Source organism: Meleagris gallopavo, chromosome Z (genome assembly GCF_905368555.1).
Source record: "Meleagris gallopavo chromosome Z, MGAL_WU_HG_1.1, whole genome shotgun sequence".
Lineage (NCBI taxonomy): Eukaryota > Metazoa > Chordata > Aves > Galliformes > Phasianidae > Meleagris > Meleagris gallopavo.
The window spans coordinates 64,461,508-64,486,076 of record NC_139435.1 but is presented as its reverse complement, the minus strand read 5'-3'; the positions used below and the strand labels follow the sequence as shown (position 1 = coordinate 64,486,076).

Genomic DNA, 24,569 nt, shown 5'->3' with positions numbered 1-24,569 from the left:
GTTCCAAGCAGCCTGTTGGTACCATTACACATTAAACAGATTGCCAGCTGCTGCCTTTTTCCTACGCTCTTTGCAGCTCTTGCTGCATGCTGACATGCAGGGCAGTGGGCAGACAGAAGATGCTTCTTTGCCAGGTGGCCACAGCCACATCGCCATGTCCAGGAGCCCTGAGCTGCTCCCCTCCCGGGGAGTGCAGGGAAATGCCCTTTCCCTGAGGGCGGTCAGTGCACTGTACCTGGCTCCTCTCCGTGCTCTGCCTCTGTGTGCACTGCTCGTACTCGCTCCGGATTTCAGCTTCCACCTCCTTGCGCTTGGAGGCCATCAGCACCTGGAGCCGTCTTGCCTCAGTCTGAGCGTGCTTCAAGTGTGCTTCCTGCAGGCCAGGGAAATACAACCATCGGCAGCGTCAGTCTCCTGGGGCTCGGGCTTGTCTAAATACTTTACTACAAAAAATAAGCTCCAAATTCCTTGCTAAGTTCTACAGGTGGTGGACTCCCTTCTGGAGCATGTGGAAAGGGTGAATTTAAGTCAGTTTTCCTGAAAGAGACTGATGCTTGCTTCTCCTTTTCTGATAGCAACACTTGCGGGTCTCTGAGTGATTGTAGATTTTTGAACAGGAGGGAGAAATCCCTGCTATTTTCTTTATATTCTCTGATCCATACTGTTGGCATGCAACAAGAGTCAAAATAAGACCAGATTGGCTCACATCATTCATCTGTTGATCCAACAAGCTTTTGAGAAATATCTCCACAATGATTAGAGATAAAAGCAGAGGAGAAAAAAGGGGAGGGACCTGACTATGTCTGAGTGGAGGAAAGAGCCAGGGGTTATTTAAGCAGAGAGCCTGCCTTTTTTTTTAAACGCATTTGTAATGGTAGAGTCCAATTCTTTGGAGTTTACAGCTAATAGTGTACTGGGGCCAATGTAAACAACAGCTGAACTGCAAGACAGAAACCTGCAATTCTTGCTCCTGATTTCAGATTAGGAATAATAATATATGCTACTTACTCTTTTTAGATAAAAAGCAGCTTGAGGCTTGGTTTCAGCAATGCTTGGGATTGCACATATATATCTCTTAAAATAATATAAGAACGATTGCAGGGAAATAATCTAGAGTAACCATGACCTGTTGATGTCCTAATTTTTCCATCAGGTAAACTTGCTCTATTCTGCAGTATTACACTGGTGCTAACTCAGTCAGTACCTGGATTAAATTGTGTTTTGTAAGACATGAAGCATCGGTGAAGCTGGATACCCTGTCACTGCTTATTATCAGAAGTAGAAGCACCTTTTTAAATTTTACACACTAGCTATCACTGACTAAAACTGTAAATCCAAATTGCTCTGAGCTTTTAATATTGAAACAAGCATTGCTTAGCAACTACAATTTTTTCTTTAAACAAAGAGAACACAATTAGAGAAACATGCAAATCGCATCAAGATAATTCAGTAACGAGAGAGAACTTATTATTGGAGCAAACAAGTGGAGATTCCTTTGAGGAGGAGAAATGTAATTAGCTAAGAGTAAAGATAAGTCATCAAGGACTGAAAAAAGCAGTAAACAAGCAAATTCACCAAACAAGAAACATGTGAGGACATGGACAAGGGCATGCAGGAGTTAAAGTGTAGCTGCAAATAACAGCAAGGTAAATTAAATGTAGGTGAGCTGGCTTTGGAAACAGAAAGAGCTGAAACAAAAAGCTATCGTTAGAGCACATGCTGGGGACCATCCACCGGAGACAGCCAAATGCAGATTGAAGTCAGCAGGCAGCAGAGGGATGTATGCTGGATGAGGATGACTGCACCAGAAAACAAATTGGAGAGGAGAGGAGAGTGGTCAGGAAAGAGGAGAGGAAAGGTAATAAAGAGAGAGGTCTGTGGTAAAAAAAAAAAAAAAAAAAAGCTTTTCTTTGGAGTAGGTGTTTACACGGTGTTCTTGACAATTGAGCCAAATGAAGGCCAGCCTAAAAGCACCATAATTTAGCATAAGTAGTGCCAACATGCTGATGTGAAGCTAAATGACATATTCTAATGAAAAATATTCACAATTTTTGGGGAAGGGGTGAATCACGTACACACACTTTGGCCTAGACCAATCCATTTATTTCAGATTAGATTTCTTGTTGGCGTGGATTTCTTTCATTTGTTTTGTTTTACTGCATGCAAACTGCTGAGCAGAATGTCATTTCCTATATGAAGAGAAGAAAATGTAGAAGTCAGCTCTGTTAAAGATTCAAGAGAGAACATTTTGTCTTTGTATCAAGGAGCATATTAGCTCCCAAATAATTGGTAGATGAATCAAATAGTCAGTTCATCTGTCTTCATCTTTCCATCTGACCTAGCTTTAGCCTTCTAATTTGGCTTCTGAGCTCGTATCAACTTTTTTAATCATCTCAGTGTGATCTTCAAACTCTCCAAGTACTTGCTAGGGAGTGACTACCAGCAAGTCCAAGTTATAACCACTACCATCATTTCAGAGTGATCCTTCTACATATTTTTCCTTTCTGCTGCTGCTGTTGTCCCCTGAAAGGAGATCTTAGAAGCACAGTGTTCAACTCACTGGCTAGGACTAGTGGGTTTCTTTGTCAGGACTGTGGCAAGTCTGTAACTGCGAAGTGTGATACAGAAAATTGCCTCCTTACCATATGATAGCATTCAGAGACAAGGTAGGGGATGAACATATTGTACCGCAGGATGTTTGAAAAACCACAGTCCTAAGCTTTTTAAATCCCATATCACAGAATCATAGAATCCTTAGAGTTGGGAGGGACCACCAAAGGTGTCATCTAGTCCAACTCCCCTGCAATGCGCAGGGACAACTGCAGCTAGATCAGAGTGCTCAGAACCTGCTCCAACCTGATTCAAATGTCTCCAGGACGGGACATCCACCACATCTCTGGGCAACTTATTTCAGTGCTTCATTAAAAAAACTTCCACCTTATATCCAACCTAAATTCTCCCTCCTTTAGTTTTAAATCATTTTCCTTGTCCTGACCCAGCAGACCCTGCTAAAGAGCCCGTCCTCTTCCATCTTACAGGCTGCTATCACATCTCTCCAGAGCCTTCTCTTCTCTACAATGACTCAACTCTCTCAGACCTTCTCTGGACCATGTCTCTCCTGTACTAATGATTCCACATCTGGATGCAGTTCTCCAGGTGAGGCCTCACCGGTGCAAAGCAGAGAGGAGGGATCACCTTTTACTCTGCTGGCAACACTTCATAGAATCATAGAATCATAGAATCATAGAACAGTCTGGATTGAAAAGGATCACAATGATCATCTAGTTTCAACCCCCGCTATGTTGCCAACCACTAGACCAGGCTGCCCAGAGTCACATACAGGCTTTTTGGGCTGTAAAGGCACATTGCTGGCTCATTTCCAGCTTGCCATCTACCAGTACCCCCAGATCCTTATTGGCGAGGTTATGCTCTATTCTATAATCTCCTAGGTTGTGTTCATAATCGGAAGCTGCTAGAATCCAGAGGAATACCTTGCACTTGGCTTTGTTGAACCTCATGAGATTGACATGGGTCCACTGCTCAAGCCTGTCTAGTTTTCTCTGGAAGGTATCCTGTCCATCGGATGTGTTGACTACACCACAAAACTTGATGTTTCCTGCAAACTTGCTGAGGGTACACTCAATCCCACTGCTGATGTCACATCCAGCACCACATGCAAAGCAGGACTTTTTCTGTTGCTTTCTCCTTTCTCCCTCTAGCTTTTTTTTTTTTTTTTTTTTTTTTTTTTTTTTTTTTTTAACCCAACATTTTCCTTCCTTGTTCCTGAATACTCTGATTATGCAATTTGATCATTTCCTAGTATTTCTGCCTATACTGCACTTACAGATGAACTGAGAGTTGTGTGGAGGACATATTTTTTATTCTTCTGATTGCTAATAGTGCTACTGAAGCAGCAGTGCATTTGTGCAGTTTGGTACAGACCTATGGTCTAAATTTGACAAAGTCTGAGTGAGTAGTATATTAAGAATTTGGAAGCAACAGTAATCCCAGTTGCCAGATGTGTCTAGCTTAGTTGCACACACTATTGTTAATGCTCTTTAATTCCTGCAAATGATTATTTTCTTCTTTTGTATTTCATTTTGAAAGAAATGTATTTCACCTAAAAAAAAGTTTTCTCTCTTTTCTAGAATCAATAAATTTTTATTAAGAAGACTAATGGAGAGTTCTTCAGAGACAGCCAAGGACCTAAATAATGAGTGTCTTTAATGACGCATGTTTACCTGTAAGTGCTCAGACCCATCTGCACCAAGAGTGCCCACCAGCCAGGGGGAAGGTGGGCAGGGCCGGGCCCTGGTGCTGAGCAGATCTGAAGCTGACTTCCAAGGGGTCCCACACACACAGCCCCAGAGCTCACTGGCTGGGACACTGCAGCCTCTTCCTTCCCCAGTGCCAGTGCCAGCCCAGGCAGATGCACAGCACTACGCACATGGCCCCAGCCAGCTGTGGGACCCACAGCCTTCATCTTGATATGAGAGTCATGCCAAGAAGGTCACATCACACCCAGTTTCCTCTGTGTTATGTTGAAAGAGCTCTGTGCACTTGCAACATGGCTGCAGAGGGCAAGCTGAATGCCCCATGCTGCAAGGGCAAGCAACTCTGTTGCTCTGTGAGGCAACACCAAGCCCTTCTCAAACTTCAGATGCTCTGTGATGAGTCTGTTTTATTCCACAACCATCTACAAAGGATACACATGGCATGTTGGATACTGCAAGGTCTCCCAACAGGAGACACCTTCAATGTGTCTCCCACGCTCTTTCACCAGTTATTAGAGGTGGAGAGAGGTTTGTGATATATGTATACATATATACCCTGTTAGAATAAAGCTCAGGTGTAACCAAATGACATCCAACCAATTTATTACAAATATAAGCCAGTTAGGCTTTGAGGAGGTTTTGGTGGGGTACAGAGAACAAAGAGATAGTAAAAGATAGGAAATAAAAGCAAAGATTTGTTGTAGAAAAGCAGAGATAGTCAGTACCATGAATTCACGATGTTCTATGAATATTCAGATTAGGGGCAAGAGAAGATCTTCTGAGAGTAAGAGGACAAAAAGAGAGGAGAGTTTCTTGGTTTTATGAGTCCTTTTAAACTGTCTCTTTTTTCTGGTTTCCCACCATAAGACACGTGTGGCATTTCTGCTCATGTGTACCTACCTTTGAGTGGTAGAGGCCTCTCTGCACCCCAACACCTGAAAGTGACACGGAATTTAATGTGAGCCACTTAACTGCAAGACAATTATCTTTATTGCCCCTGGCAACCATTTCATAAGCAGAAATGAGGTCTGTCCAGAAGTAAGGTCTGCAAAAGCTCAGACAGACTTTGAGACAAAGGAGTTTTTGCATGGTATCTCACACATGCACACTAACAGCCTCATGAGACATGACTCTGCTTCCCAAATGCTCTGATCAACACCACACTGAGTCTCATTGTCCTGAGGACTGTAAGCACAGCTCCAGAAGAAGAGGTACACTAAAGCCAGCCATGATAAGACACTCTTATAGGTGGATGGACAGTTGATGCAGTTTCTACAGCAAAGACCAAAGGTCCCATCACCCCCAAGCTCCAACACAAAATCAGCAAGGACCCTATAAAGTTCCTCTCAAAAAAGGCAGCAATGAGCCCTACATAAAAACAGAGTGCAATGAAGTGCAGATGCCAGTGGACAGGACAGGATCCAAGAGCAGTCTGTTCTGCACTGGCTCAGTGCAAGACTCACTCACAGGATGGAAGGAAAGATACTCTGAGATGGGAATTTTACCCCACTATGCCCTTTCTATCTGGAGTACATACTGCAGAAAATAAAGTCCAGACATTTCAGTAGGTCTGAGAGTAGCTGAATTCTGGACTGCTTTGCTTCAGCAGCAGTATTTAATTAACCTTCTTGGTGCTATTCTTTTCTGATCTCTCATTATAGGGATGGTTGTGCAGATTGTTAACACTCTGCCTTTGCAAGTAAGAAAACATAATGTGAACTCCCTGGGCATAGTAATAGGGACAGCATGCTAATGTTAATTATTGCTAAGGCAGTTAGGTAGCATTTAATGACAACATTCTCTTTATGTTCTCACTTCCCAGCAATACTGCATTACAGATCTTTGCTAATATTAAGACAAATTTGTTTTTCATACGGTGTCTTAACACGAAGGGGTCACATTTGGTTATTCCAGCTTGAAATGAACTGTCAAATTGTCATATAATTTACCCAGTAAATTTTTCAACATTTTTGAGTTACACTGTCTGAATAATTGCTTTCATTTGGCCAGCTTTACACAGAGCAGGAAACATACTACAGAAATGGAAGCTTGCTGCTCAAATTATAATGCAGAAGATGTGTACTTTAAATCATAGAATCATAGAATGGTTTGGGTTGGAAGGGATCTGTAAGATCATATAGTTCCAACCCTGCTGTTATAGACAAGGACACCTCCCTCTAGACTAGGTTGCTCAAAGCCCAATCTAGCTTGGCCTTGAGTGATACCAGGGATGGAAGAATCCTAATTTAAGAAAGATAATGAATTTATTTTGTAACAACAGTCTAGCTACAATCTGTATATTTCACTGTCTAAACTCTTGAGAGAAGAGTGGCTTCCTCATCTCCTAAGCAAAAAAAAAAACCAAACCAAACCAAACCAAACCAAACCAAACCAAACCACAACAACAACAACAACAAAAAACAAAAAAACAAAAAACAAAGGTTGAATGTGTTATTGTATGTGTTATCTTTCCTTAGAGCAGAAAACATTAATGTCTATCAGTTCCATTTAAAAGGAAATAACTATTGAAGGAATAATTGCTCTAAACTAAAAGTTACTAGATTTAGATTAGATGTAAGAAAGTCTTTACAATGACAGTAGCTAGATAATGGAACAGGCTGCCCAGTGAATTTGTTGAATTTGTCCTGCACGGTGTTGAAGGTCAGGTTGGATGAAACTTTAAGCAAGATCATCTAATGGAAGCTGTCTCTGCCCAAGGCAGAGGGATTAGAACTTGATGATCTGTACAGGCCTCTTCCCATGCAAACCACACTATGATTCTGTGATTCTGAATTTTTATCACTGGAAAGCTGTCTCTGAGAGTTATGGCATAATAAATTATGTGTGGAACAGTAGCCCACAGCTGTTATCAATTAGGATGTGAACCAGGCCATATCAGGTGACCAGGAGTTATAGTGAACTATGCATGATTATGAGAAACTATGTATTATTCCTCCTCAAAACTCCAAAGTTTACTTTCTTATGAGTTTGTTCTGCTTTGTAGAGATTCCTTTTCTGATTTAAGCTGATTCTGGTTTCTTAGCTCAATCTTCTCTGATCCCATCCTTCACTGGAGATAACCATCATTAGCCATCAACACTGTCTAATCATGGCTGGAAACGATCTTCCCTGAGCAGGTATTTCAGGCATGAAGGGTAAAAGCCTTGAAGGTGCCCCAGGACCCCTACTACAGACTATCCAGCCTACAGCATGACTCTTCTTGTTTGCCTGTTTTGAGGTTTGTCTCTGAACTAGAGGAAACTAAACAATATACCACCTTACTCAAGAGGAGTTTACTCTAGAGGAGTTTCCATGTGAGTCTGTTGTTCTGGAACAACAAACTAGTTGCAAATCACTCATCTGAAGAAAGTTGTTACCTAGCAAGTCTGATGGCATTGAACATTTCCTTGAATGGCATACTGTAAGATAATGGTCCCGGATTGCCCCAGATCCTGAAAGGGCAAGTAACATTCCTGAAACAAACTGCATTTCATTCACTTTGGTGCTTGTGGTGATCAGATGCCACCTCATACAGTAAGTGTATGGCTTTCTGTCAACTACCAGAAGACCATAGTTTTAAGAAATACACTAAAAAAGGTATGCATTTGTATTCAAAATTATTGTGTTATATAAATTAATAACCTTCTCTCTGTCCAGTTTCCCATATCTTCCTTAATGGTTCTATTATCATTCCTTTCCTTAGATAAATTAATGTAATCATCCAACCCAATATTCCTTCACAATTTATTACTCAATAACTCATCTACCTTTCCTTTTCCTAGGACTTGAAAGGATATTAAATTGCTAATTACTTTCTATTGTAGTATTGGAAAATATTTTCACACAAATATCAATCTTTTCATGAGAAGGGAGGTAGGTAATGGTACAATAATCTCGCCTTATATTTTGATATGAAATCAGAATGATACCTATTTACTGCCTTCACACATCCTATTTGCTCTGAGAGCACTTCATATTGTTTCTTTATTGAACAGCCCCTATGCTTACTGAGATCGCGGCCCCCAAATCACTGAGTGTTTATGTTCCCAGTTGCTTGCATAAATAACAAGGGATGTCCTCTAACAGTTCTGTTTAGCTTTCACAGTTTAGCTGAGAGGGCCTGAACTGTGGGAAGATTCTGTGCTTCCCATATTTCTCCATTTGGAAATATTTTGAGGACTTTTTCTTAGCCCTGACAAGGGAATAGCGCTTTGTAAGGCTGAGTGATAAGTGTATGCCTTGTAGGAAATGTGTTGCACATCTCTGTGTCTCCCAAAATACTTCAAATAACAGCATAGGGTTCATACCCTTCTCTACTGAAGCCATGACCAAAGTGAAAGCTGCTTGGTTCCAGCTTTGTCAAAGTAGCTCATCTGTAGTATCAGTCTCCATGGGTATGAATCAGGTTTTCAGGCCTAGAGCTATTGAAATGCAAATACCTGTTGAAATGCAAATAAGTAGCCTCTCAAAGTCTGAGCAACCCTTGCATGACTATTAAGAATTTGTATCTTCTTTTGTAATTGCATGTTGGATATTTGCATTTTCCTCACCTTTCCTAAGCATCAGAGAAACCTCATTTTAATTTTGAATGGAAACTATCGAATATGCTTTATCTAGCAAACGAAGTGGGTTTTAAACATATTTGCACACACTATATAACGCTAGTTGGCATAGCGGAGTTATCTTCTTTAATTGGGGACCTTCTAAAAGGAACTCTATAAATCATGGTCTTGCCTCATTTGATATGCCACACGGTTACTTAACAAGGCCTTGGGCCTAATAGCTCAGGAAGCTGGGCCATCCTTCACAAATGCCTGTAGCATTTTCATTGCCCCAATTATTAGATGGTGGTCTTTATGCTTCCATAATTTATAAGCTGCTTAATCGGTTTTGTGTTGACGTAAGTGCTCATTAGGGATTTCTACATGCTGTGTAAAGATTAACAATCACTAGTACTGGATTGCCATGATTCAGTAAATGCCCTAGGAAGTGACTAGGCTTGAACTTTTAATTTAACAAGAAGGAGAATAATATAATACAGAGAATAACTAAAATATTGCATGTCTTTGTTTGCTTTCAACTGTACAGGTCTATCAGGTGGTCACACACAAATAAGTATTTCTAAGGCAAATTCCAGTCATGAAAACAATGTACTGTGTTTTATTAGGAATGGGGTTTATTTGTGCTGAGGAACTTTTCATCATTTCTACTCCTATCTCTGACTATGATCAGAGTTTAAATCAGTTCTTATCATTTACATACCAAAAACTAACACCACATTCAAATGAGCAGGCAGGTCACCAAATGAACTTGGTGAATAGTGACTGTAACCTCATATTGGATCTCATGATATAACATAGGTGAATTCTGAAGAATCTCAGCGCTTACAGAAGCAGATGCATATTATGAACATGTGTTTCTGATTTTATGGATGTTTTTGTGGCTTCTCTGAGACTTTTGCCTTTGTAGAGCTTAAGACAATATTCCACTTATCTAAAGTTTTTGAAAGTTTCTTTTTTTTCTCACTGTTGCTGGTGTGTCAAGAGACCTGTGAAAAATGTATCCTACCATAAAACAATTCCAGTCTTAATCCATCTAACTCTGTTTACAAGTGATGTGGGTCTTCTCTGCATAGAGCAAGATGGAGAACATCCTTTGATGTTGGACAATAGATCACTTCTAAATCTAAGTCCTAGCTGTGAATAACATGAGCAACACAGAATATATTTATAAACTCAATGATATAAACGGCAGCTTTTGCTACTAAGGGAAAATGTCTTTGTTAGCTTTTGTGTAAAGTTTCAAGCAAAAGCATTCTCTGTAAGTTAGAGGTACTTTACGAAGATGGCAGTTGGACTGGCAGTCAGGAATCCATCACAGTTCCAGTGGTGGATCAACAGATCTTCCTGTGTTTGAAATTGCATTAGACAGCCCTGCTTGTTACAAAATAATACATATTAGATTAAGTGTTGAAATTTGCTTGAGAAGTTTGTCTTTAGAAATGGAGGACCACGATGAAGGAGTTGTGACTTTCCACTTGTGGTCACCAAAATTATAAGAGACAAATTGTATCAGCTCATGGGTCCACAGAACTCAATGGGATTTACTCCAGAGTGCAGAATTATAGCTGGATCCCTATCAACAATTTACTAAAATTTTTGGGAGACTGGGAGATTCCTGCTGACTGCCAATGTTAAAAAATTAAGGTACATTTTAGGAAAAAAAGAGTCTTTTTTGTAAGACGAATTACATCACTACAAATCTCTCAGCCATCTGTCTAGAGTGACTGGGATTTTTGCAGTTCACTGGAAGGTATCATGAAGTCCTTTGCAGTCCTCTGATCAATACTATTAGATCAGTATGTCTCCATCCAATATTACTCATGAAGAATGTGCTGTGTCTATTGTGTCTCAGATAAATAGTTAATAGGAGTCTTGTTATTTCTTCTATACTAACCACGAATAAGCAATTCAAGTGTGGGATTTACATTCCACTTCTCAAAATGTGTTGCATATACCAGTACTCACAATGGAACAAAATAATATTCATCCTGTGTTGGACCCAGAATATGCTTATATTTTAATTAGAAATATTACTCTGCGTATGAGAATGAAAAATACTGAGCAGTTATCTTGTTAATCAATTGTCATATTCACAAAACAAAACAAACAAAACAAAAATCCCACATACACACACACACATAAAAAAAAACAAACTAAAACCACAAAGCAAACTGTTCTGTAGTATTGCCTGCAGATTTTTTAGTCATTCAGAAATACCAGACAGTAGCTTTTGGAGAAAAATTCTTATCAATTTAACAAATTATTACATGTTATCATTGCCATTGGATGACACCTTACTTGTAGCAAAATTTCAGTTCAGATTTCAGAGCTACAAGAGTGATGGATGATAACAGTGTAATGCCTTCTGAAAGATAAAGCACCAACATGAAATCTGATCAAGAAGCAGGATTTCCATTCTTCCAGAGATTTTGATATTTCAGACTATTATTTTTTGTACCTGTGACACTGGAGTGACTGTTAGACTGCTGAAAGAGTGTAACTGATAATTCATATGAAGTACTGAAAAGTAGCACTGTGTCAGTTCAATACACGTTTGAACCAATTAGGGCTCCTGTGCAATCTCATGATGCTCAAGAATTCTGGCTCTGGTTATATATATATATATATATAATGTATTTGTGAATTTGTCATGCAAAGTAAGAAAATCCTCTTGTTGTATCTTATGTGATATGAAATGAAGTGTCTAAAAGCTCCAGTAAGTCATGTTTAACACCTTTTTAACACTAAACAAGTGTCACTCCCATTTCATTTCTGAAGCAATTTCGTTCACTCTCAGTGAATAATTAGTGAAGTAATGATTAGAGTAGCACAGCATTTTGAGTTCTATATTTAAATTTGAGGAGCAGAGAACTTGACATAAATCAGTTGGAGGTACTGTATACTGCAGCTCAGATAAGTTAAACTCTTCCAGATCCCCTCATTCAACTTGACCACAAAGCTTTCATATGAAGGAAACACAATACACTGTAATGTTCAAATCATATTACAGCAAAATTTGCTGCAGACTTCAGTGGAGTACAGCATTGCCCTTTTTTTAGTAATGTGATTATGTGATGACCTCTCTTATTTTTTTTCATAAAAAAAAATTCAGAGCACTTAAATCAGCACACAAGCAACAGTTTTGTAAATATTCCCACAGGAAGGGAAGGGGACCTGATGAAGACTGCTTGAAATTAGAAGAAACAAGACAATTTGAGTTGCAACAGGAAATGCACAACATTTAACCTACCTAAACATTATATATGAACTGTAATTTTGATGTTTAGTGAATCTGGATGTGAATAACCAAGGAAGAAAGACATTTTGAAACACAGATCACTAGTAGTTCAACATTTACTGAGAGTTTCAGAAGAGTATGTAGAGAGATCCTCTCATCTTCAAGAAGACAGACTGAAGGAATGACCTTCTGAGATTCTGTAGAGGACAAAGGAAGACGATCTTTAAAATATTATTGCAAGTAGAAACAGTGCTTTTAAAACATTTTTTAAGTTGATAGACTTAGACGTGGTAGGTGTTCATCATATAAAATTGCCTGATGTGTTTTAGTTTTGAGTTAAGCTGCTCAGTGTTAGTAAACTTGTTTGCAGTAATGGAGAATAATTTTTTAACTTTCTGATTGTGTTCCTTTATTGCAGCAAGGCAAAAGTGACATATGATAAGGCCTTTGTTACTGAAACTTGATCCATAAATAATTGCTTGCCAAAACTTTCCTGGGTAATTCAATAGAAGGTTTTTGATTCAAAACTAAAGCCTCATTATCTAGGTAAAGGGCTATTTCCAGAAAATTAATTAGAAAATAATGCTTGTAATTGCAGCATTTGGGATTGAATAAAGGCAGCTGTGCATATTTGGCCATAACATCTTTGAAATAGGTGTTAATTTCCCATCATAAAATGATTGCTCTGCATACAATGGAAATTTGTTTCTTTGTTTTTACTTAGAAAATTCTTTTCCTTTTCCTTATTTCTTTAGAAGAGTTCACGCAGTCCTGTTTGTCATTGTTGTCTGAAGCATTTTTAAAAAGGTTTTTTTTTTTTTTTTTTTTTTGGTGAGCATAGTTCACATAAGAGAAATAGCTTTCTTGTTCAGAAAAAATGTGTGAGATTTTTGTTTTGTTTCTTGTTCATGGTATCCCGTAATACTTGAGCCCGAAATCATTCATTTAAAAACCATAGACACATATCATGTAGTGTATTTAAGCTTCATTAGTGGCAACTTTCTTGAGACAGTTGTATATGTTGGCCATTTTCTACTTAGAGGTTTATACGTTGATCAGATAGTAGTTTCCAAGCGCATAGCTGCTGTATTGCCTCTTCATGGGAATTTTTTTCCCACTATCTTTTCCTGTTGCTTTTTCAACTTCTTTATTTCCAAAATATAATGTATCTTAAATTATGAAGAGATCAGAGGCGGCAAAGGCCTGTCCTTTAATATCAGCTTCTGTGCATATAAAACAGAAGCAGAAAAAAATTGTTGTGATATATAGGGATTTCCAACCTGTCTTTAAGTTTCATTATGTTTTCATAGCATCATACCACAGACCATACACTGGTATGAGTACAACTCTTGAATAAAGAAACAGAGCAATTGGAGCTAGCTAAAACTCTTCTGTCAGTTCTCATCGTGCAGCAGTGAAAGATTTGCAAGCAGCTGCTGCTGAATAAAATACATGCTGGTTAATAAAAATGTATCACTGAATAAAGAAATATAGTGAATAAAATGTGGTACCTGATAAAGTATAGTGAATGAAATATAAGTTCAATGGTCCTTTTCATTTTAGTGGAATCAAGAAATCAATTTTAACTTCTTTTGTGGTACCCACTATTGAGTTTTGAGTTTAGAACATTTGAAAATGATTGGAATGCTTTTGCTTTTGATTATTTTTCAGGTTTATTTTTTCTCTACATGCTTAATTTTTGTGTCTTCCTTTAAAAATTTCAAGCATTTTCAAATGTTTATTATGAGAGACTTAACAGTATCACACATCCAAACCGCACTGATTGATCACTGTGTGATTTCAGTCACAGTAACTCTCCGCTCTCTCTCAGTGCTGGGCCACTTTCTTTGGAGTTCTGAAGATTGTCTCCACCTCAGGGTGACAAGTAGTGAAGGCTTATAGCAGCCTTCTGAATGGACAGGGCTGATCTGAAACCAGACAAGCTGAGTAGTGACAGTTCTGATGTCAGTGCTAATTTTATATCTTTCTTTTACTGCAAAGAACTGGTAGTAATGCATTTTCCCTGTATTGCCCAGCATTTTGAGAAGGAGCGGTGCATTCCAGCTTGCAGAATCTATATGCTCTGGCAGTTCTCCTCAGCATATGAAGCTCCAGTGCATCTCTGATTTGTCTCCCTGCAAGACTAAGTAGCTTCAATTGATGCATATTCCCTCATCTAAAAAGAGGTCCCAACACGCTCCATAAAAGACAATGCAAAACAATATCAATCCACATTTGAAGAATATACTAAATGATGAACTATTTCAAGAAAGAGACCTTAGATTGATTTGTGACCTTTTAAATAAGAAATCAGTACTGTGCAATTAGTAGTATTTTAAAATATCTATCACAAAAACAGTCTGACAGTATAATGACTGGTAAATGCATTGTTTTCTTTCCGTCTCATCGAATTACTAGCACAGATATTGGAGATTCAGAATCTGTGTTTGCAGAATAGTTATTTTCTTTGTTACTTGACTAAGGCATAAGGTGACTAAAAACTTATAATAAGAATTAATAAAAGGAAATTGTGCATTTTTTGTTTCATGATTAGTTGATAGGTGAACTAAATGCGCAGTTTTTGTTCAAACATACCAATTCTCACGTCTGAAATTAATATTCACAGGTTAAAGCTTATGAAGTTTAACTCTTGCTTGAACTGAAAGCTGATTTTGTGAAAACTTTATTATTTTATGAACAGCAAAAAGACATTTTGGTTAAAAGGTTTTTTGAGGCAAAAATTGCATTTCTTTGTTAAAATGCATTAATTCTTAAGTATATTTTCTCCTCTTGAACAGGAGACTACTTTCTATTTTTGCATGAATTATGATGTGCAGTTTTTTTCCTTTTCAACGTCTTTCTTTCTTGATCTTAATTATATCCTTCCTGATATGATATATCATTTGCATTATGAAAATGCTCACAGCCTACAGATGAGCTTGACAAAATGTACACATGACTTTAGACCTATATTACACATTACACAAGAATCAGAACAGGCAGGCCCTTCTGGCAGAATTACAACTAGTCAGGATATTACTCTTGAAATCCGGTCATGGGCAAGAAAATATGTATGCTTTTTATGTGAAACCAAAAAATTATTTTCATTCTAATTCAAGATTTAGTGGTATGACCAAAATAAAGTACATGATTATAATTAACAGCCCTGTTACAAAGATACTGACAGTTGAAGTCTAAATTGTCTAGTTAATAGAAAACAATTATCAATACTGACACTGTGGTAAAACATTCTCTTAGAACATAGTCCTGATGATTTACTGTTCATTCAAACGCTCCCCAAGAGTCAGAGGACCTTGGGTGCACTGTGAAGTGGGAGTTGTGATTAGCTAACTGCATCCTAGGGAATGGAAATTTCTTTTTCCTTAGTCTTGAATCTACTTGAATTTACAGCTGGGTTAATTTTTACAGTTTCTTAATAAGCTTTTTTACGTGTAGACACATTCAATCTAAGCTTTAGGTTTTTGATACTGCCTCCCACAGCATTCTACTGGAGAAACTGTCAGCTCATGGTTTGGAAAAAAACTGGCTGGAGGGCCAAGTCCATAGAGTGGTGGTGAATGGAGTTAAATCCAATTAGGGATTAGTCACTAGAGGTCAATTGTATGAGGTTCAAGACCAAGTGCAATGTCCTGCACTTTGGTCAAAATAACCCCATGAAACTGTATGTGTTTGGAGCAGAATGTTGAGAAAGGTACGGAGCAGAAAAAGATCTGAGTGTGTTAGTCAATTGCCATTTGAAAATGAGCTAGCAGTGTGCCAAGGTTGCCAAGAAAGCTAACTGCATCCTAGTTTGTCTCAGAAACAGTGTTCCTGTTAGGAGCAGGGAAGCACCCTCTGTACTCAGACTGGAGAGGCTGCACCTTGAGAGCTGTGTTCAGTTTTGTGCCCTTCACTACAGAAAGTCATTGAAGCCCTGAAGCATGTACGGAGAAGGGCAATGAAGCTGCTGAGGGGTCTGGAGCACATGTCTTATGGGGAGATGGTGAGGGAACTGGGAACTTGAGAGATCTTATAGCTCTCCACAACTCCCTGAAAGGAGGTTGCATTGAGGTGGCTGTTGGTCTCTTCTCCCTGGTAAGAGAGATAGGACAAGAAGCAATGTCCTTAAGTCATTCCAGGGGAGGTTCAGTTTGGATATTAGGAAAAATTTATTATCTGAAAGAGTGGTAATGCATTGGAATGGGCTGCTCAGAGAGGTGATTGAGTCACATACCTGGAGGTGTTCAAGAAACATAGATGTGTCACTGATGACATGGTTAGTGGGCATGGTGGTAATGGGTTGATAGTTGAACCAGATTATAGCAGTCTTTCCTATCTTTGATGATACTATGATTTTATGAAATTCTTCTTAGATTTCCTTTTTTCTAAAATGCATACTGCACAGTCCTTGAGGGTTCTGTCCATACAGAACAACTACGTGCTATCACTATAAACTAAAGTAAAACTAAAGCAAACCTAGAGCATAGATGCCTGACTGCTAGGCAGCTGCTGACACACCTAAGTAATCTAAAATAGTTCAGGCTAAGACAAGGCCAGAGATGTCTCAAGACTTTCGCCTGCCATGTCAACATATGACTTTGTCATGCCAAAACTCACGTTTCCTGAGCAACAACAAGAGAAGCAGTGTGGTCTCCATTTTTGCATGCACAACTGAATAGAGACATGGAAATAATATAGTGTGATCAGGAAGACACATCTTGCTTGAGTCCTGGGTCAAAACCAAGGAGAACAGTCTTGTGAGATATCTCTTAGCAGCTCATATGAATCTGCTTTTTTTACAACTGGAAGAAAAAAGCACACTCCACATCCATTTTTAATAAATGTAATTTCACATTACATTAATTGTTTTTCTACTGCCTGGTGTGAAGTTTAATGAAGTCACAAGAAAGCACTACACAGTAACACCTGTTTACTTCTGAATACAGTGGCAGCTCTGAAGACTAGGGGGAAACCATTGAATGAGAGATATCTTTCAAGATGTGACAAATCTCTGAAATCAAATCTGCCTCCTGCATAATTAACCTGCCCAACTTCTGACAGACTTTCTCACTCTTAAGTAACTTATTTCAATTGAGCTGCTTCTCACTCGGAAGTTATATCCAAGTTTTACTAAATTTATCATTTATTCCATTTCAAGGAAGAGTTCTCTTGTCTTCACTGTAATGGTGGGAGCTTATACTTTCACCTCTATTTTCAGGATTTACCTGAGAGTCTGTGGTTTTATTTGAATACTGACGAGAAGTGAAATAGATAGTTGCTGATATAGGGGCTTCCTAATGACAAAGAAAATTTAGCAGTGGGTTTACTTTTTTTTCTAGAGAGAAATTAGCAAGGTTACTGAATTTTTAAACTTTGTCTGTACTGTGATGATGAACTGATTATTTGCTGTAGTCACAGGCTCATAGAATAGTTCAGTTTTTATCCTTCTAAGAGGAGGCTGAGAGAAGACCCACACACCACAACTGCCCTTTCAGCCTGAGCCACCCCACTCTTTTTTTCCCTGCTTGCTTCACTCATTTGCTGTGGCACAGAGGTTAGGCAAGCTGTCCCACTGTTTCATGGTGACCACAGAGGTGATGCATATGTGTAACTTCACATCATGTTGTAGTCTTTCCTTTTTTCTCTAGCCTTGGGTGTTTTCATACACACCATCAAAATTCTGAGTCCCGTTTCACTGAGCTGTATGTCCTTCATGTACCTGACTGCCACACTCTGTGCTTCTCACTCCGATTCAGCGAAGATCAGACATAGGCTTAAGAGCTGGGATACGGTCCAGGGAACATGTTTAAAATAAGTGATACTTGTGCTGACTTGCCCAGATTTGGTATTAAAAAAGAATGTACTGATGCATTTGTTTTTCTCTTAATAAGAACAGGTAGATGGTATAAAATCAGAGACTGTTTTTTAAGTCTTTGGCAACAATAGTTTTCTTGCACAGTAATGTCTTCCAACCTCACTATGAACACTATATATCCTCTGAAAAATTGTGTAACACACTCTGTATGTGAATCTCTTTATATCACGTTTTTCTTTTTGTGTCAAAAGATAAAAGGTTCCTCATTTCTTCTGCATGTCATGCAATCAGTTGAAACAGCAGAGTCAGAATAAGCAGTCAGTAAATACAAAAAAAGATTCTTAGTTTGCTTCATGAGAAATGTAAACTTTAATGACCCTTTCATTGCAAACTGTCCAGATCTAATCAAGATCTACATCGACAGGAAGGGATTAGTTGATAGGTAAAACTTTGAAAACAGCTTATATGTGATCATTGAGAGGTGCTGGAAACGTTCTTACTACTGCTGTTTATATATGCAGCCCAAAGGCTTTCCTTGTATCTCTGAGAATGAGACCAGCATAATTATAATTATACTGGTCCTTCTGCTTTTGTTAAGGGTTAGTTTTCTTCATTACAGTCATCTCTTTTAAAAGGTTTTTACTGCATGTCTGAAATCAATGTAAGCAAATGGGTTAGTATAGGATAGAGTATCTCAGTGCTCTGATTTTACTCCTATTAAAAACTAGTTCAGCAGATCAATTTTCTGGTTTAAGGAAGTGCATTGATCTAATACTTTCACAAAATAATAGTATCTGTGCAGAATGAAAGAGATTTTTAAAATCTGAAGAAGACCTCAGGCAAAATTATGTCACTATATTGAGGATCTATAGATATTTTACTGTTTATTATCTATTAAGCATTGCTGTGTTTATGGTTACTTAGTCTGGTAAAAAAAAAAAAAACAACAAAAAACAGGCTGGGAACAGACAACAATACACCAATGAAGAAGGAAAGAAAAGAAGTATTTATTTGGTTGTAGTGTATCATTTCATGTTACAATTTAAATATTTTCTCCTTTCCTTTTTTGTATTTACATACATTTCTTTCTTCCTAAACTATTCAGTAATTTTTGAATAGCAATATTAACACATTTGAAACTGAAGTTGTAGTCTTTTTACACTAATGGTGAATATTTATCAGTTCAAAGTTAAAGAACAGATAGCCGTGAAAGTGAAATATATTTTTTTTCCATTTTATTACATACTATAGAAAGCATACTAAAATATTTTTGGCTGTTTTATTTTTTAATTGATTTTAGAAATTATTCATATTTTCATTGTACATGCAGTGTGTTTGGTGAAAAGCTGTGTACAGTGTCTGTGTTTCAGCAGATATGAAAAAGCAGAAACAATAAGGTTTTGCTGTAGTTACTCTAGTTATGCTATGTTTAATAAATAAAAATTTGTTCAGGGCTAAATCTATGAATTTTTTTTTTTTTTTTTCCTTCAGTGGACATAGCAAATATGATTTTTTTCCTGAATTACCTTCTTGACAAAGGAATTTAGCAATCTTTCTTGTCCTTAGTCCCTTTCACTAATTTTTTGTCTTCCTGGGTCCCATTCTATACTCATCTTGTGCTTGTCAAACTCAACAGGCATTTCATTCAAACACTCGTTAAATCAAGTAGGTGTTGAAAAGTCAGAGATAGATAATGGGAGAGGGGAAAAGGTGTGCAAGATAGAATAGTTCATAGACACTGATAGCTTGCCAGATTTCTTTTTTCCTCCAATTTGCAAAAATAATGTATAAAGCTCAAGTTAAAAACTAGAACAGGATCGTAGCAGTATAGACTCTTCACTGCAGTGCTTTTTTAAGCTGATGCTATAGTCACCACAGTAACTTGTAATGGAAATGATTTCAAATAATTTTCTGTCCAATAAAGATAGAAAGATGTATTTTGGATTGGCTAATGAAGTGTTTTAAAGCATTTTTTTAGAAGAAACTCCACCAATCAGTGTTTTGAAGCTATAATGCTTTTGGGACTGTTAATTCATGATCAATACATTTCTTTTTATGGAGTAAAAATAACCAGATGTGTTCTTTTCCTGCTAATGAGCCATACCAGTCAAGAAACATTGCTGACTGTATGTGTGAAGGCGCAAGGTACTGGTAATGGCTGTGGTGAATGATAAAACTGATGGTTGGCCATGAGCCAGCAGTGCGCTCTTGTGGCCAAGAAGGCAAGTTGTATCCTGGTGTGAATTAAAAAGAGTGGGACCAGCACGTTGAGAGAAGTGATCCTCCCTCTCTATTCTGCAGTGGTGAGGCCATATCAAGAGCACTGTGTCCAGTTCTAATCTTCCCAGTTCAAAAAGAACAGGGATCTTCTAGAAGGAGTCCAGTGGAGGGCCACAAAGATGGTGAGGGGCCTAGATCATCTTCCTTGTGAGGAAAGGCTGAGACACCTGGCACTATTCAGCCTGGAGAAGAGAGGATGGAGAGAGCATCTCTTCAATGCTTCTATTTATCTAAAGGATGAGAATCAAGTGGGTAGGGCCAGCCCCTTTTTGGTGGTGCTGAGCAAGGGTCAATGGGCACAAACTGAAACACAAGAACTTCCTTCTGAGTATGAGAAAGATCTTTATTGTGAAGGTAACAGAGCACTGGAACAGGCTGCCTAGAAATATAATGGAGTCTCCATCTCTGGAGATACTCAAAACCTGTCTTTCTTGTGCAATCTGCAATAGGGAACTTCTTCAGCAAGAGGCATTTTAATCTCTGGAGGTCCCTTCCAACTCCTATGATTCTATGATTTTGTGTAATCTTCATTAAGCAATTGCCACAGCACTTGTTGCCTGAAAGTATACTGATATTTGGTATCTATTTATCAATAATCATTTCAGTGCCAATCTGCATAACCATGTTAATTCATGTTGTATTCCTGTTTTCTTGCTCCAAAAAAAGCAATTAATTTCTAGGCAAAGTCCAAACACTTTTTCAGAAATGCCCAGAAGTGTAAGCCCTTTAGAAAGATTTATACCTGCTTCATGTTCATGTTAGAATTTTCTCATTAAAAAGTGAGCCTGATTGGTTGAATGCCATTTTCTCTTTGACTTTTGAAGTGCTACTCTAAGTAAATTGGTACTCTCAGTAAATTTGCCATAAATATGTCACATAGGGATTTCACGTATCAAGTTGATTTAAGTTTAAAGTTCAAAAGCAGAAGAGAAAGGAGTAAGAGAGGAAAAAGAAAACACAAATAATGTTTCTATGTCACTGATAAGGATATTTTCAGTATAAAGCAATTTCACTTTCCAGATCTGGATAAGCTTTTCACACCTGAACTACACCAGTAATATGATTAATTTCAGTCAGAGGTGCTTTTCTATCTTCTTTCAGATATATTTGCTGTAAGACTATAAAGGTTTTTGTCTTCATGCAAACAAAACATTTTCCATCTTTACTTCTTGGCTATGAAAGAGACAGAATACTCATGTAATTAATTTTATTAGAACTTCTGGTGCCTTCTAGTCATCAAAAGCATTTATATTTCTTTTCCTACCTATCTACTGTTAGAAGCCTATCACTGAAAGTTTTCTGGTTATGAAATTTCAAGAATGAACTTACTATATCCACTGACACCACTTTATCTCTGTCTCTCCACTGGCACTGACTAAAGTCGCCTTAAAATCACTTTTATTAGCTCTGCTCATCTGAACTAAGCAACCAAAGCAAAAGTTATGCTTGTATTTTAACAGTTTCTTAAACAAAACCAGTTTGAAATACCCTAAAGCTCCGAAGAACGGACCTAGATCTCAGTTGTTCAGTCTCTGGGAGTTTAGACAGTGTTTGAATGGAAACAGATGGGACGTATGTGGGAACATTAGAATATTTGACCTTAGTCTCTTCATAGAATGATGTTTTAGTCCTGGTAGAAAAACCTTAGATCTTAAGTAAGTCAGTTCTATCTGAGAAAGGTGAGTCAGACACTATGTATCACAGGGGGACCCTTTACGTAATGGTATCCTCTCAATCTTTTGTTCTGATCTGTCTAGGATGCTGTGTGACATCTGGTAGCTGCCCACTAAGAATATTTTGCAGTTCTTCAACTTTAAGCTGGCAAAAGAACTGTTAGGAAGCCATGTAGCACAGAGTAGATCTGCAAAATCATTTGGCATATCTCAATTTATTTAATCAAAAGAAAATTTTGGAGAAGGAAGTTTTGGAGACTTGGAAGGCACCAGGTCTTATTTGATGACTGTCATTCCGTAACAGTCGTACATGTCTGTACTGTCTCAATTAAAAACATTGATAAGCCTTATTTTCAGTGGAATCTGGATAAATCAATTCAAAATGTAAAATTTCAAATGAAATTTTCCTTACTGATGATAAGGTCAAGTCTGACAGTAGTAAATCAAAATTTCCTACTGGAAAGCAGGATTCACATTTATGTAGAATTATTTTTGTCACTTGAGAATTTATCATTTAATGAAGCAGAATTGCTGAGACAAGCAATGCTCTCACTCATAGTTAACCTCAATGAAACATCAATATCTGAATGGCACTCCTTATTTGAGGGGCATATGATGACAACAGCTTAAAAAAAAAGAAAATGCATGTGTTTCTTGCAATCAAAGACTGTCTCGGTTGTTTGCATTCTATAGTATCCTTAAAATAGCTTCTCATTAGTGCCATATAGCGACTTGTTATTCAAATATTTAATACTGTATTTAACAAACAAACAAAAGATTTAATCAATAAAGAAAACAACTTAGTACTAGGAATTAATAATAAAGATCTTATAAGTTCAGAATTTGATTGGTACACTGAAAAAGAGTTAAGTAAACATTCTCTCTTAGAGAGTTTTCAACATCATGAATGCTTGCTGAGATGTGAACACACAGAATTAAGTGTATTATCTTAAGAAAGTCATCGCTGAGGGCTTAATGTAATATGAAATAATTTTAAACTTTATGATACAATTAACTGTGAAACTCATATAGTTATTCATATTGCTGTTATAAAACTAAGGCTTTTTTGTATTTCTTTTGAAAGTTTGAGGGGTATCAGAGTTGGTTGGAAGCTGTTGTCAGAGTTGGACATTGACTGACTGGATCAGTTATTCAGCTGATCCCTAGGCAATCTTGTTTCTGTATGGCACGCCAGTAAGATCTGCATCTAGCTTTCCTCCAGAATGTCCAGCTTTCAAATTGATGTAAGTGTGGAAACAGAGTCTGAACTGAGGAAGACCATTTGAAGTGTGGGAAATACAGGTGTATGCTATGAATTAAACTAAATAATTTTGTGTGAGAAGGAGCATAAAAGCTGTCTGCATAGGGAACGGAAGTCAGAAGCCACTTGTATAGGAAAAATATCTATCAGTAACTTATACAAATCTGTATCTTATGTGCTTTACAGTGGGCCTGAAGTTCAAGTGATAAGAATAACATATTTGAGTGCAGAACATGGGCATGGATTCTTCTAAGAGTGTTCATGTACAGGCTTAGGTGCTTAACTTATTTAGGGAAACGGTACAATTGCTGTATCAACCACTGCAGGACAGTATATCATTTCAGTAAGAACATTCCTTAGGGTGTGACTAGGGGAGCCTTCTTACCTGTATCCCCTGCCCCATCTGTATCATTTATCAACTTGTGATCTTTGTGTGAATATGTCATACGTCTAATGCTGTTTTAAATGCAATTTCTGCCATCTTATACAGTTCAGTGAGTGTCATTGCACAGTTTGCAAGGGGATTACTCTTGGAGTTCAAAACCTTGCAGTAATCAAATCAAATATCAAACTTCAAATTATAATGTGTCCAGAGGTTTGATTAGGGGGCAGTTAGATGTCAATAGAATTGAGAAGTGCATCAATAATGAAACGAAGTATGTTGCAGTGTAACTTTCTTACCTCTAGGGAATCATTTTTTTGTAGCTCTATACATTAATATGATGCAGAGAATGCAAAAGAATAGAAGCAATAATTAACAGAATGCAGGCTATCCTTGGCACCTCTGTTTTGATCAACTTGAAAGGCAACTACTTATTCTCGAGTATGTGGATGAAATTGCCTTCAACGCTGTTTGGGAATGTTCCCATAAATGCATTGTTCAGAACAGAAATGTCATGGAGTGTTTCATTTGCTAGATGTCACCTCACTGATACCACTTGTCTCATGGAAACATATGCAGGCTGCTCCAAAAGTAATGCCTCCTGTTCTATTCTGTTGGCCCACAGTGTTGGTGGCCACAGGAATGTTGATGGTATGGCAGTAGAGGTTAAACCTTCACACCAATATTCCATTACATTTTGTTCCCATGTGAGAAATGGCAGCAGAGGACAGTCTGACAGAATGGTATTTGGCATGGAAGTGTGTCTGGAGCAAAAGTAGCTGAATTCCTCCATGCAGAATAATTGTACCTGCTGACATTTGTTGATTCTTGCTGAACACTGACAGAGACCAAACAGTGGATATCACACAATGAGGTGGTGGGTGGTGCACTTCCTTAGTGGCAACAATGACATATCTGCTGGTGCAGATACGAATGTAGCATGCAGGCTCTTGTTCATCACTGGTAAAAATGCAATTTTTAATTACTATGTTCAAAAAGAGTGTTTTGTTGCTGAGAATTTGTTGTGTAAGTGTTATTGCACTCTTTTTATCTGTTGTTATTTCCATGGAAAGAAATAGAAGAC

General features: G+C 37.9%; 1 protein-coding gene across 1 annotated transcript in view; it reads right to left on the bottom strand.

Annotated features, from left to right (window-relative positions):
* LOC109364070 (uncharacterized) overlaps positions 1-24,569 on the bottom strand; it is a 293,473-nt gene that overhangs the window by 175,025 nt on the left and 93,879 nt on the right. Inside the window, exons 11-12 of the mRNA XM_085214099.1 lie at positions 5,175-5,319; positions 236-373 (exon numbers count right to left, since the gene is read on the bottom strand). Coding sequence (XP_085070225.1) covers positions 236-373; positions 5,175-5,319 — 283 coding nt within the window. The remainder of the gene's footprint in view (positions 1-235; positions 374-5,174; positions 5,320-24,569) is intronic.